Here is a 14,181-nt window from a genome sequence, read left to right on the forward strand (position 1 = left end):
TATTTTGGCTACAAAAAGTGATCATCCTTTATATAAGATAAATACTTATCCTCTTTAGTTATACCAAATTGGCTTTTTTAGTTTTAACTTTAGTTTTACTAAAAAACTCATACTGACCAATCCAATTATTCAAGTTCAATATTTTTAATCTTGTCCAAGGTGCCAGTAAAGGACTTATATGTAAACATTGTTTATAAAATGATAAAAGTTCATGAAATCATATCCAATTGATAAGTAGCATAGTTGAAAATATCAGAGTAGATTAATAAATCTCGTTTTTATACAAAATATTTTAATGTAATACTAGTATTAATGTTTTCATATAACATTTGGCATTTTATATATATGATATTTTTTTTCTAGTTTTCAAGTCATAAACAGTTTCATACTTGTCTTTAAATAAATAAGTACAAAGTAGTTATATTATTATTGTGTATTATAATTTAGTAAGATAAAATTAGCTGTACTTGAAAATTAATGAGGTTTTTAGAAATTTTTAATATATAAAAATATAAAAATAGTTTGTAAAGAAATTTTTGAAAAAAAAAGTAATTAAAAAAAAAAAAGTTTTAGTTTTTTATATTTTAGTAGTAGCATATAGTTAGTAGCTATATTACTGAAATATCAAAATATATCTAAATCAATAGTACATTTTTTAAAATTAATTAAATACAAAACACTTTCTTTTACAACAAATCATATATCTGAAATTTAAATATAAGTAAAATATTAATTTTGAAATCTTTTGTAGAGTTTTACTAAAATTTTGTTACACTGTTTGTTTCTGAACTTTGTTTTGTTCTCTGGTAGTTATATTTAGGTAAGTTTTGTTTTTATTACTGTTTTTAAACTATTCAATCCTAGTTTTAAGTTGTGCTTTGAATCATTTCAAAATACCCAAGTACTTCACTTTGTAGTTCTTTTATAGATACAATTAAGTTTATTTCAAATTTTTATTTTGTTATATATGGTAAAAATATCTGTATATAATTACTTTTTATAATTTTTATAAAAAAAACTATAAAGCTTATCTTGTTATGATTTTGTTGAACATATAAGCAAACTGTAACTAAATTATGCAAACATTTAAGAAACATGGACATAAAGTTGTTATGCCTCTAAGATTTGTAAACGTAAATATCTATAAAAATATTTACAAATTCAATTTTACTTATACAAGTATGTAGCATTAGAAAAAATTATAATTAGAAATATTATAAATCTAAGTTCTAAAAGTAAAAGTATTTTAACTTTTATTGTGGTTTTATTCTTAATTAAACTTATCAAACTTTTCATATACAGTTTTTATAAACTAAAGATATAGACTAACTTGAGAAAATAAATCATTTTAAAACTATTTAAGTTGAAATAAGTTCTGAGAATAACAGTAATCTATAATTTACAGCAAGCAAGCTTATGTTTTATTTAAACTAAGTCCAACAGAATAATTATATAAAAAAAAAAGAATTTTAGTATGTTTTATTCTCTGACAAAATTTTTCTTAATACATTTTATAAAATGCATAAGATTATTTTCTCTTGTGCAAAAACTATTTTGTAATAAATAATTATATTTGAAATATTTAAAGATATATTTTAAACTATTAAAATATAGTTTCAATCTTTTGAGTTTATGAGAAAATTTTAAGCAGTTACCAGTTGGAATAACATTTTTAGTGACTTTGTATCAGGTTTACAAATGGGTAATGGTGCTCAAATAAATATTTTAAAAATTATTGATATATAGATTGTGTATATATATGCATAGTAGACCAGCATAGTGTTGATCTAGAACAGGTTTCCCAAAGTTTTTTTTTTCAAAGTATCCCTCAAAAAAAATTTCTCAAAATACTACCATTAAAGCCGCATAAGACCTTATTTTGCTCTAAACCATCAACTCCAGAGTATCTAGTGTAAGTTTCAAATTATGGCCTTGTGGCTCCGCCTTTTACGGCTTGTTGCCCCCTAAACTTCCTAAATTTTTCCATAATATCTAGTATACATTTCAAAACTACCATTAAAAAGGCCTAATACCTTTTTTTGCTCTTCATCATCAACTCCAGAATATCTTGTACAAGCTTAAAATTATGACCTCATGGCCCCCTGTGATCCGCTTACTGCTCATGGCCTTGTTTGGAAAACCCTGATTTAGATGTAGGGAGTGCAATTTTGTACAAAATTCATAATTTAATCTTATCAAAAATACTTTTTAAATTTAGCCAAAGATTAAACTACTTGAAATTTCCAAACTAAGTAAAAGTAATTATAAAAAAAGTAAAGTTTTCAGAATTTAAGTAATACATTCTTAAAAATATTTTGCTGTAAGAATGTTTTTAAACAAACTCTAAAATATAAAGTTCCTTAATTAGTAACTCTTGTGCTGTAAAAGCTATAAAATATTTTGTTTAGTAGATGCTTAGTGTAAAGATTTTATAAGTAAATCAATTAAACTTAAAAAAAATTCTATTGGGTATTTTCAAAGAAAGCTTTGGGTAAAACTGTCTAAAGAAGTTTTTTCAGAAAACAAGAAATGCACTATAAAAGTTTCTTAAAATTGTATTAAATTGTACACAATGTGTTTTTGTGATAATTGGCCACATGTAAAAATTAAATAGCTAAAAATTCTAAGGTTGAATTTTTAATTAAATAAAAAATGTAAAGTAAATTATAAGGGTAAAAATGTTACTAGTGTAAGTAAACAGCCTATTTCAAAACAATTTATCAAACAAATTTGTATAAAAGCTCTTACTCCATGTAAACAGATTAAACCTAATAAAAAGAACATGGATGTGAACCAATTGATAAGTGAGTCGCGCGAAATCGCCGATTTGGAAAAGTACAGGGACCAGTGGGAGTCCGCAAGCCACTGGTTCGCCAGGAAGAAGTTCCTCACCGTCAACTGGCCCAACTACCACAACAAGAAGAGGCTCATCTGCCTCTCGGAGGTGTGGGCCAACATGAGGTTCCACGGCAACAGGTTTGTATGTGTTATGCTTTGATAAGTATTCTAAGTTTTATTTAAGGTTAGTTTTGTAGTAATTGTTTATTAGTTAGTTATTATTAGTTAGTAAAAGTTATTTACAATACACATTGTTGTAACAATTACTTAAAACTCATGATTTAAACACCTTCCTTTTTATTATGTATAAAATTATAGTTTAGTTTAAGTTTTATGCTCCAGTTTACATGTAATGTTTTCAATACAAGTATCATATAATTACTTCAACAACTTACATATAAATTTCAAAACAGATTGATCTTTTAAAGATTTTATTTCATTTTATTTCAAAAATTAAAATACTATATTTACATTATAAATAAAGTGACATTGGATAAAGTAATGTTGAAAAAACTATTTTTAACTATCTTCAACAGTTATACATTTTAAGCTTTAAAAGTGTTTCAATTTATTACAGAAATTGGCTGATTAATCAAGTAGTATATTATTTTTAATACTGTTAGTTTGCTTGTTTATACTTTTGTAACAAAAAATTTGCAGTATTAAAAGTAGTATACAAATAAAGGTAAATATTACAGTTAAGTGTTTTAATTATTATACATGCTTAGATATTTTTTTTTGTAGAATTATTGCTTACATTCATAGTGTTTACAAATCTTATTATATAATATATATTTTTTATGATGCAAATTAATAAGCAAAATTTTGTTATGATTAGAATGTATTGCTGTTTTTTAGTAGTTTATTACAGAAATTGGCTGATTAATCAAGTAGTATATTATTTTTAATACTGTTAGTTTGCTTGTTTATACTTTTGTAACAAAAAATTTGCAGTATTAAAAGTAGTATACAAATAAAGGTAAATATTACAGTTAAGTGTTTTAATTATTATAAATGCTTAGATATTTTTTTTTGTAGAATTATTGCTTACATTCATAGTGTTTACAAATCTTATTATATAATATATATTTTTTATGATGTAAGTTAATAAGCAAAATTTTGTTATGATTAAAATGTATTGCTGTTTTTTAGTAGTTTTCAATTTAATAGTTGGTCCTTGTGTTCAAGGTAACTTTCATATTGCTGTTTATAACCAATTTTGCATTAATTTAATTAAGGAGTGGTAAAATTAAGTACCATGAAATATTGAAATTAAATTCAGTCTTGTATGCAATAAAAATGTTATACTTACCTTTACAAATCACTTGTAAGTAATATCAAAAAGTATCTCCAGCAAAGTAATTAATTAAATCTATCTTAATATATAAAATGCTATATAAAATTATAAACCATAAAGCAGGTTGTATTGGCTTAAAACTCATTTAATATTTTATTTAAAGTAATATTTATTTGCCTACATTTGAAAAAAATCTTAATTTATACCTTTTCTAGTTGATAGACAAATTTTTACCATATTTTTAATGTTTTTTAATGAATTAAAAAAAGTTCATTGTGTACTTTATTGGAAGTAAACATAAAGGATTTTAAAGGTTTTATTCAAGTTTTCTAGGCTTAAAATCTAACAATTTAGAATATGATAATGCATAAAGAGGAAGATCTTCAATTTTTTTATTCTTTTCAAAAGTATTAAAAAAAGCTATTATTTATGAAATTATAGTTGAGAAATAGTTTTAGGTATAAATTCTAGAAAATTTTGTTAATAAAAAATACTTTAAAATTATTGATACTCATTGAATACTTGAAATACTGATAAGTTTTCACAAAAAAAACTTAACTCATATAACAAAATTTTAAAGTAAGACTTTTTCTCAATTAAGTAATTTTTTTGTGATTTGTAGAAAATTAATTTCTATAGTTTACTAAGTATATATCTATCATATTTGAAACAATCTTTTGAAAGTTATAATACATAACTTCTATGCATATTGATCAAAAATATTATCTTTTAAAAGTAATATCCAGGATGCATACAAACATCTTCAGTTCAAACATTGCTATTAACAAAAAGCATAGATTTTAATACTAGTAGTACCTTTTTATTTAATAGAACATCTTCACTTAGAATATAAGTTTCATTTAAAAGTTAGTTTAAAAAAAAACTCCAATATTCCAATAAAAAATTCAAGGAAAAGTATGAAACTCCATTTATTTTCTCGTTTAAGTGAGTTTTATTTATATAACAGGTACCCGGCAGCCGCGGAAGCCGAAGTGAAGAACATGGAGCAGGGAGTCGGCGACGCTCACAACTTGCTGCAGGAACATGAGTATCAGGTGGCAGGTTAATTTATTATTAAGTTAAATTTGTGTCCCTTTATTTTTTGAACAAAGTTATATTGAGTCTAAAAGTAATTTTTTTTATGATTAATGTTATAGTAACAAGTAATGATTTTAGCTAGTGCATGTTAAAAATAACTTTTACACTTAAGTTTAATTTGAAAAGTGACCGGATTTTAAAATCCAACTGGTAGTTTAACCACCTCATCTTATGTAAAACATTTTTGCTTGTATAAAACTTCATGTCGCAGTAAAACCTGTTTTTGTAGAACATTTTCTGTTTTTCTAACTCGTTTCGTTTTCACAGGCAAACAACAACCAAGCCAAGCGAAGGCGGCACAACAACTAGACCCCTACTACAGCAAGCTACCTTACAATTTTAAACCCATTTATTTTGTCAAGGGGGACACCTTAAGGCCCCCGACCCCGCCCTCCCCCGTTGTTGTTACCTCGCCACCTGATAATAAACCGTTAATATCAACTGCCTCGTCTCATATTTCAAATAAAACTAATTTAACTTACTTAAGTAGCAAGGCCGGCCCTTCCGGCGTGAGTATTAAAAACGATATTTTCAGCATGTTCAGCGATTCGGAAAATCCAGTAAACATTGCAACGGGCAGCATGCCTTCGCTAGATTTTCGTAACAGTAGTTTAAGTTCGCCTAACGTTTTGAATCAAAACAGCGTTTCATCAAGCAGCACAAGTAAGTTGAACAGCACCTCGGCCGTCAGCAACCCCGTCATCGGGGAGCTGTCGAAAAAGTGCGAGGCGTTGCAGGTTTCGCCTGTTAGCAAGCAGCAGCACCCGAGGAAGAACCTGATCGGGAAAAGCCCCGAAAAGCCGCTCAAGAAGCAACCGGTTCAGAAGAAGCCGCCGTCGAGGAGAAGGGAGCAGAAGCAGGGAAGTTTCGACCGGAACCACCCGCAGCAGAAGCCGTTCAGCAGGGAAAAGTTCCCTCAGCGAACGCAGAGGTCGTACAGAAAGGAGGGAGAGATGCTGGTGAAGAAGACGAAGCCGTCGTGGTCGAAGTCGCGCGGGGTGACGAGCGTGGCGATGGCGGTGAAGAAGAACCACAAGGATTTGTGCGAGGTGGAGATTGAGACTGCTGACAAGTTGCACCGGTTGCTGCACACGGGCAACTTCAGGGTCAAGCTGGAATTTTGGTTGGTTCATTGTTTGTAAGAATTTTGTCGTTTTTATGTTTTAAAGTTTGTTTGTCTAGAATTTTTTTTTAATTATCACTTTTTGTTGCATAAACAGTTTAAAGTATATCTTGTTTTTATATGCTTGATAAAAGACAAGACTTCAGTTGTTACTCTAGTTATTTGTTTGTGCATAATATAAAGCGTGTTACGTATAGAAGAAAGAAGTATAATTAATTATTTTATCCAATTAATTTTAAAGTGATAATTGATTCAGTTAAGCATTACTTTTCGTTAATAAAATTTGTGTTGTTTTATTAATAAACGTTAAGATTATGAATGATTACAAGAGTAAGTGTTCTTTAAAGCATCAGTTTTTATTTTCTCAAATATATAAAATAACTTGGCTTGTTTGTAGAAATTTAAAATTTAACAAAAAAGAAATTATTTCAGCTACTACCAACTAAATAAAGATGATGTGGCGCTGTACGAGGAGTGGAGCAGATGTTACAGCTGGAGAGAAAATATCGCCTTCGACTTCCAAAGTTGGGTTTGCGAAGTTTACATCGACGAGGTTTTCGTTTCGTTCGGTGTGGCTAGCAGCAAGGTGAGATTGAAATACTTTTATATTAAAAAATAATTTTTGTGCTTTTCAAAGCGTATCGACTTTTTTGCAAGCTTCACACAGGGTTGCCACTTTACCTGGAAACCTGGAATTTGACAATTTAGGCAAAAATAACCTGGAAAAACCTGGAATTTTTAATAATTTTTACATTTTCAGTAATTATCAGTAAAATTTGATTTGAAACAAAAAATATTTCATATAAATAAAATTTTTTTGTCACAGAAAAAAAAATTATTAAAAAACACATTTAAAGTAACTTTACAGTATTTTTTCATTGTTTTTATACTATTCAACACATTTTCTTATATAGAAATTAACTTAAAACTAAAAATAGACTCAAAAATGTGTACTTTTAAAAACCTGAAAGTAAATTGGAAAACCTGGAAAAATTTTTGAAAAAACGAATGGCAACCCTGTTTACATTTTTATTTAAGATAGTTGTTTTGTTTGATACTATGTAACTTTTAGTAGTTAATTCGAATAAAATAAAAACTACTCTTTTACTTTTTATACATATACAAAAACATTTTTAGTCAATTAGTCTTTCAAGTTAATGTAGGTAACAGTAAAATTTCGCCAAGTTTAATCAGTGTGTAAAAGACAAGTTCAGCTTGTATTGTTCCCAACAGTTCGACAGCCAGCTTCGGGCGGTCACGGACGCAATCGAAGTGCTGAGGACACAGGCCACCTTCCTCAAGTGTTACAAGCGGGTTGACATGTCTTCCGTGGAGGGAGGAAGTATCGTGTACGACATCGCGGTCAGAAGCGAGAAAATGCGAAGGCAAGGTTTGAAAATTTGTTTGTGTAAATAAAGTCTTGAGTTTGAAATAGTGTTCGGAAGGTTTTTCAAAATACTTTGATTGTTTACTGGTCTTAAGTTGGCATTTTTATGGCATAGTAGTTTTTATATTTTTAAAAATTTTATTTAGTAATAAAATATAAAATGCAAAGTTTGTTTTAAAATTTATTTCGAAAGCTAGTTCACTTATAAAAATGTTAATAATTGATAAAAGCAAAAGAAAAGTAGTCAAAAAAAAAGTATTTTTTTAAATGAAAATCTTTAGTCATCAACTTTTTATGTCTGTTTTTTAAAACATAGTTCTACATAAATGTTGTTGTGTTTTTTTATACAATTATGACAATCTAGAGTCGAATAGAAAAAGTTATTTAAAAAAAATGCAGTTTTTTGCTTAACAAAACACTTGCATAACAAGCAGACAAACTAAACAGACAAGGAGCTGTACCTGCCGCCGTGCAACAGCAAGCGCCGCAAGTTCACGCGGGCGCCGGTGGAAAGCAAGAGCGGGCGCGCGGGCACCATGGACGGCTTCGTGCTGGTGCGGGCCGAGGGCGGCAACTTGGCCAACTCCCTGCAGAAGTCGGCCAAGCTGAACGACGTGCCGTTTGACAGGACCTACGAGCAGGTTGGTGCTTGTTCGTTTTGAAGAAAAAATGCTTGTTTTCGTGAAGTTTTTGCACTATACACCGCTAGCAAAAATTTCGAACATTGTAAAATATTGTTTGTTAAAAAGACAGTTGCGTGCAATATTAAATGTAGTTGATGAAATTTAGGCAATAACAGACTTTTTATTTAAGTTAAATTAGTTTCTTGTCAGTAAAAACTAATAACTTTTTATTCAAAATCTACTATTCTTATTTGGTATACTTTTATTTTAGCAACTATATTTATTTTTATTTATTTTTGTTATAAGGGATCAAAGTTGTTAATTTAGCACACACCCCCTTAGTAAATTTTATTAAAAATGTTTTTTTATTTGCCTTTGGTTTGTATCTGTGGCCATGCTAAAGTTTATAAGTTTATGATTTTTCAAAGTCTATAAGGAAAAGTGGTTAAAGATAATTTCAGGTAAGAAACAAACTTTAAAGAGTTCGGTCCCGCCGTGAGGACATAAATTATTTCAAAGTATATGTTTTTGTTTTTCAACACTGGGTGTTTTGATTGATTATGAAAATAAGTTTGGAAAACCATGTTTTGAATGAACACTTTTAAACCTAGGTGCAAATTATTATCTTAGCTCAAACGCCTTTGTATTTATTTATCCACAAGTTTAGAATATCTCACAGTTCTTGTGTCTTGTCCCCTTATAGTACCACAATATTATTTAAATAAATAGATGTTATCTTTTTTTTAAATTCAAAAATATGTTTGTAATAAAACCACACTATTGAAATCATATTTTCAATAACACTTACAAAATTCTACGAGTAACCTTCCAAATATTTTACAACTTTGTATTTATATTTTCGTATCAAACACTACAGCAGCAACTTCCCATCTGTGGACTTTATTTGTTTTATCAAACGAAAACGCGCAGGTAGGCGAGGAGTTGTGGGAGTGCTCGGTGCTGTTGGCGGGCGAGCTGGTTAGCAAGCAGCAGTCGACGAGCAAGAAGGAAGCGAGCAAGCAGGCGTGCGAGCGCGCGTGGGAGGAGCTGAAGAAGAAGTGCTTGGTCATCGAGGAGCAGAGGAACAGCGAGAACGGTGTCTCCAGGCAGCAGATCGTCGACACGTGAGTGTTCTCGATTTTTTTGGACCATTGTAAAAAGTTTTCTTACATTGAACGCGTTTTCAAAGCAATTGTTGACCGTTAGCGAACATACTGATTATTTTTAACAAAGTTTTCCGAATGCTTTTTTAATGCACTATTGATCATTCTGTTTAGAAGTTAAAACTTAAAAGCTTTAGTTGTTTATTACTGTCCAATAACAAAATCATCACTAAACTTTTGAACCAAAAACGGTTTTGCTTGCTGTACATTTTCTTCATATATTTGTAAATACTGATTCGTATGAGTAAAATGAATTATTCAACGGTTTAGAAATTAAAACCGTAAAAACTTTTGTTCCTGGGGGACCACCCAGTAACAAGAAGTAAAACCTAAACCAACAAAGTTAATTTAACAAGTTGCTTTATACAATCAAACAAAACAGTGGCAACCTAGCAGTTGGCAGCAATGCAAACGTGATCGGCGATGAAAATATTGGCAACAGAATGCTGAAGAAAATGGGGTGGCAGGAAGGAAAAGGGTGCGGTAACATGGGTTGGTTTGTTTTAACTAGTTGTAGTATTTAAATTTCCATGTATTTAACTAAAAATTTGTCTGTCATTTTTTGTAATTACTTAATAATTTAAAAAGTTTATATTACAGAGTTTTTACCAGTTTTGTCAAGTTTAATTGGGTTATTTGTTTCAAAAGTATCAAGTACAAACGTTCTGCAATACACTTGTTTTAAAATTGTTTTGTTAGAAATAACAAAAGTTGTAAATAAGGAAACGGAATAAGCGAGCCGGTGCAAGCGGGCGGGCAAGTTGGCAGGGGCTGTCTGGGAAGCAACAAGAAAAATAGAGATGTCATTTCTTATCAGGACGCTCAGAAAATTGTGGAGTTAGATTTGTTGTATATATATTTTTTGATTTAAATATTTATGCTAAACATCAACTAGTTGTAAGTTTTATCTGTGTGTTTGACATTAGTATTTTATACCTTTATGTTGATATTTTTGTACAACTTCGAATGAAAATCACCAGTTTGTGAATGTAATTATTATTTACAGCTTAAATTGTATTTTATTCATTTACTGAGTAACCTTCTTAGATTTGTTTTTAGTTATTTTATGTTTCTGACTCACAATAATTAACTAAAGAATCGAACAAGGTAGACATTTCTATGTATAATCTAGGAACTATTTGTTAAAAACATTTTTTTTATTCAAAATTTTTAACTTAGTATTAAAGTCAGAGTAAGGTGTTTGAGCTATCATAAGAAATCATTAAGAAAATTTACTTTTTTGTATTTAGTTATCGAAATACAAAATATAAATGACTATGTTAATATCATTCAAGTTAAATATTTCAATCTTAATTTTTATTATATGAAACTTGGTTTGGTTTAATAAATTTTTTGAATATTTTGTAATAAAAACAAACTCTTAAACTGAACTTTGGTATGAAAGGTATGGTGTTAAGTAACACATTTTTATTAACTTAAGTTGTAGAAACATATTATATTAGTACTTGAACATTTCATTTTGAATTTAGATTAAAGTTTGTTTAAAACCAAATATGTGTTTTGAAAAATAATAATTAATAACTTTTTGTAAGAGCTTATTTATTTCAGGGTTGCCACTTTACCTGGAAAAACCTGGAATTTGACAATTTAGGTAAAAATCACCTGGAAAAACCTGGAATTTAAGAAATTTTGAAAAAAAACTGAAAAAACCTGGAATTTTTAAGAATTTTAACATGTTCAGTAGTAAAATTTTGGTTTGATTCAAAAATTTTATCATATAGTTATAGATAAAATAGATTAAAAAAATTTGTCATCACCAAAAATTTTTTTACTTAAAAAACACGTTCTAAGTAGCTGTACAGTATCTTTTCAGTCTTTTTATACTATTTAACACAGTTTCTTACGTTAAATTTAACTTTAAACTAAAAATAGACCCAAAAATGTGTAGTTTTAAAAACCTGGTAGAAAATTGAAAAACCTGGAAAATTTTTTGAAAAAACCAGTGGCACCCTGTTATTTGTATTTAAAAATATATACATTTCAATAACTTAAATTCACCAGATTTTCAAACTATGCAAAAATTGAAAAAGTACTGGTAAAAATATAGTAAAATTTTACAAAAAAAAATTGTATAAGTATTAATACTGTAGAATTAATGACTATTTAGGTTATTGTATCGAAGTAACATTTATATATTAAGTTTAGTTAAAGTTTATTCAATTTTAATATAAAATCAACATTTATTTTGTATGTTTTTTAACCATAATTACTCAATTTGTAAACAACACAAAATAAATTTTTATTTTTTTAAATTTTAATAAGTTTTGACTAAACTCCATTAATACGTTTTTATTTCTGTACAATAACCTAATCAGTCATTAATTATATAATGTTTAAATCTATACACCATGTTTCTACAAAAATTTAAATACATTTTTCTAATGTTTTATAATTTTTTACATATTTTGTCATTTTAATATTTTTTAATGCAGCACCCCAGCTTGAAAATCCGTTTTGTAGTGAAACGGAGTGACTGTAATTTTTGTAATAAATTATATTTTTAAATATATGAATCTTTAGTTTAAATTGACTTCCGTGTTAAATCTGTCAGACATTTAATTAAGCTTATTTATGTGTACCAAAAGTACAATATTTGCCTTTAGTTAGTAATTTCGACAATTAAAATTACATTTTCTCTTCACTCTTTAAGGTGTTTTATATCCTTAAGTTTTTTTCACCGGCCTTAACAAACAAATTTACTCAATTGGTTTTTAGCTCATTGCCATGTTGTAAACTATATATTGGCAACACAATATGTTCATTGAAAAATTGCTTATAAAAATAAACACTTAAGCAGAATTTTTTATTTTTGGACACGTTACAGTTTCATAAAACTAAAGTTTCCAAAAACAAAATCTACTTAAATATTCAAGCTTAATTGACGAAGAAAACAATTTTGCTAATACTTAAAGTTCCTAGTGGATAAAAAGCTTAAATTGTCTAAAATATTTTATTGTAGTCAAAAATATATTTTCAATGGATTACAAGAAAAGCTTAAACTTTTTCTGTTCAACAGAGAGTACATTCAGAAGGACGAAACTGGCGAGTTGGTGTTCTCGAACGAGCTCACGGCAGAAGAAAGAAAAAAAATCCACCAGATTGCCAGGAGGTGTTGTGTTGTAATTAAAATACACTTTATAGTAAAATTACACGAGTAGGTTTTTCCTTCTTACTAAAATTTATAATGAAAAATAAGTGAATAAAATTTAAATATTTTAGTAGTTTTTTTTAAATTAAACAGAATTAACTTATATAAGTTATTTTCTGGCCCTGTAACTCTTTACTTAATTTATTCCTGTCACACAACGTTGAAAATACAAAACAGGTACAACCTCAAGTCTCAGAGCCACGGAAAAGGGCAAAACAGGTATCTGTCGCTTTCCAGGAAAAAAACTCCCCAGCAGATCATTGACGAGCTGAAAAACAACCAGGCCGTGGGCTACAGAATCGTAGAGCAATAAACAACTAAATATTAAAGCTAATGTATTACTGTCGAAAAATCCAAAACTGACCTGATATAATCGATGGAATTCTTTTGATTAAGTCCTAAGTTTATTAAGTATTCTAAAGTTCATTTTTAGCTGTTTTTGTATTAAGTATTACATTAGTATATTTATTAAAAAGAAACAAGTTTTTACAAGTATTAATCCTACGGGTACAATAAAGCCCTGTAAGAATTTATTTTATAGTTATTTAGTTTCCTTTTCTAGGATATATAACCCTTCTTTTACTGGTTTATTTAATCTTAAATGTTTAAGATAAGCTTTGAAAGATGTATAATATTAATAACTCATTATTCCTTTATAGGCAAATTTAGCGAACATTAATCATATATTTTTATAAAATATTTGCTAAATTTAACTCTTTAATTTAAGTTTTAATGTGCGTAGCCAAAAGAATGAGTTTTACTTAAAATTTAAAACTATTTTCCAAAAATGTTAACCACGAAATTAAGTATACTTATGGTAAATAAATTACACAAACTAACCACTTGGTAATATTTAGCTTAATGTAGTTTAATTTTATCAATTGATTATCATTTATAAATTTACGCAGTGATATTCAGGAAAGCCACTCATTGATGCCAGCTATAAAATCAGGCTGTTTTTGTTTTATTGAAAATCTCAAGCTGACTTTTATAACAGAGGGTGGAAAAAATTTGTTTAATTTTCCCAAATGATCATTGCTCAAGTTTTTACTTAAATATTTAAATTTTGCTTGTAATTACAAAATTACATTTAGAGTTAAATTTTTATATTTATATGTTTTCAATAAATAATATTTATGATGAATAAACATAATTAAAATAACTATTAGAATTATTTTATATGTAGTTACATATTTGTTAAACTTATTTGTTATTGGTGAATTAGCATAAAAAATGAAATGGTGCTCAATAAAAAATTGTTAAAAAAAGATAAATAGTTTGTAACTATGTATTGATATTAATTAAATTTTTGTCGTAAATATTATTCTAAATAATTTACAACAAATTTTTCTACTAATTTTATTGTACAATTGACATTTGTACGTCGTAAAGAATTCATTAAAGTTCGAAAATAATTTAAACTAGTTTATTGATAGAACTTGAAATTTAAAAAAAAACTAATTTTATCAGCTGGATTAAGAGG

At 28.0% G+C, this 14,181-nt stretch overlaps 1 protein-coding gene across 1 annotated transcript; it reads left to right on the forward strand.

Moving 5' to 3' along the window:
• Nucleotides 1-749: 749 nt before the first annotated feature.
• LOC145847150 (uncharacterized) lies at nt 750-13,183 on the forward strand. Its single transcript, XM_082953526.1, has 12 exons — nt 750-820; nt 2,762-2,976; nt 5,103-5,197; nt 5,501-6,356; nt 6,789-6,942; nt 7,590-7,746; nt 8,191-8,384; nt 9,297-9,490; nt 9,912-10,021; nt 10,252-10,366; nt 12,567-12,659; nt 12,876-13,183. The coding sequence occupies exons 2-12, from the start codon at nt 2,783-2,785 to the stop codon at nt 13,009-13,011; spliced, it is 2,298 nt and encodes a 765-aa protein (XP_082809652.1). The 5' UTR covers nt 750-820; nt 2,762-2,782; the 3' UTR covers nt 13,012-13,183.
• The last annotated feature ends 998 nt before the right edge of the window (nt 13,184-14,181 follow it).

Source organism: Thalia democratica, unplaced genomic scaffold (assembly GCF_965202585.1).
Source record: "Thalia democratica unplaced genomic scaffold, ktThaDemo2.hap1.1 HAP1_SCAFFOLD_829, whole genome shotgun sequence".
NCBI lineage: Eukaryota > Metazoa > Chordata > Thaliacea > Salpida > Salpidae > Thalia > Thalia democratica.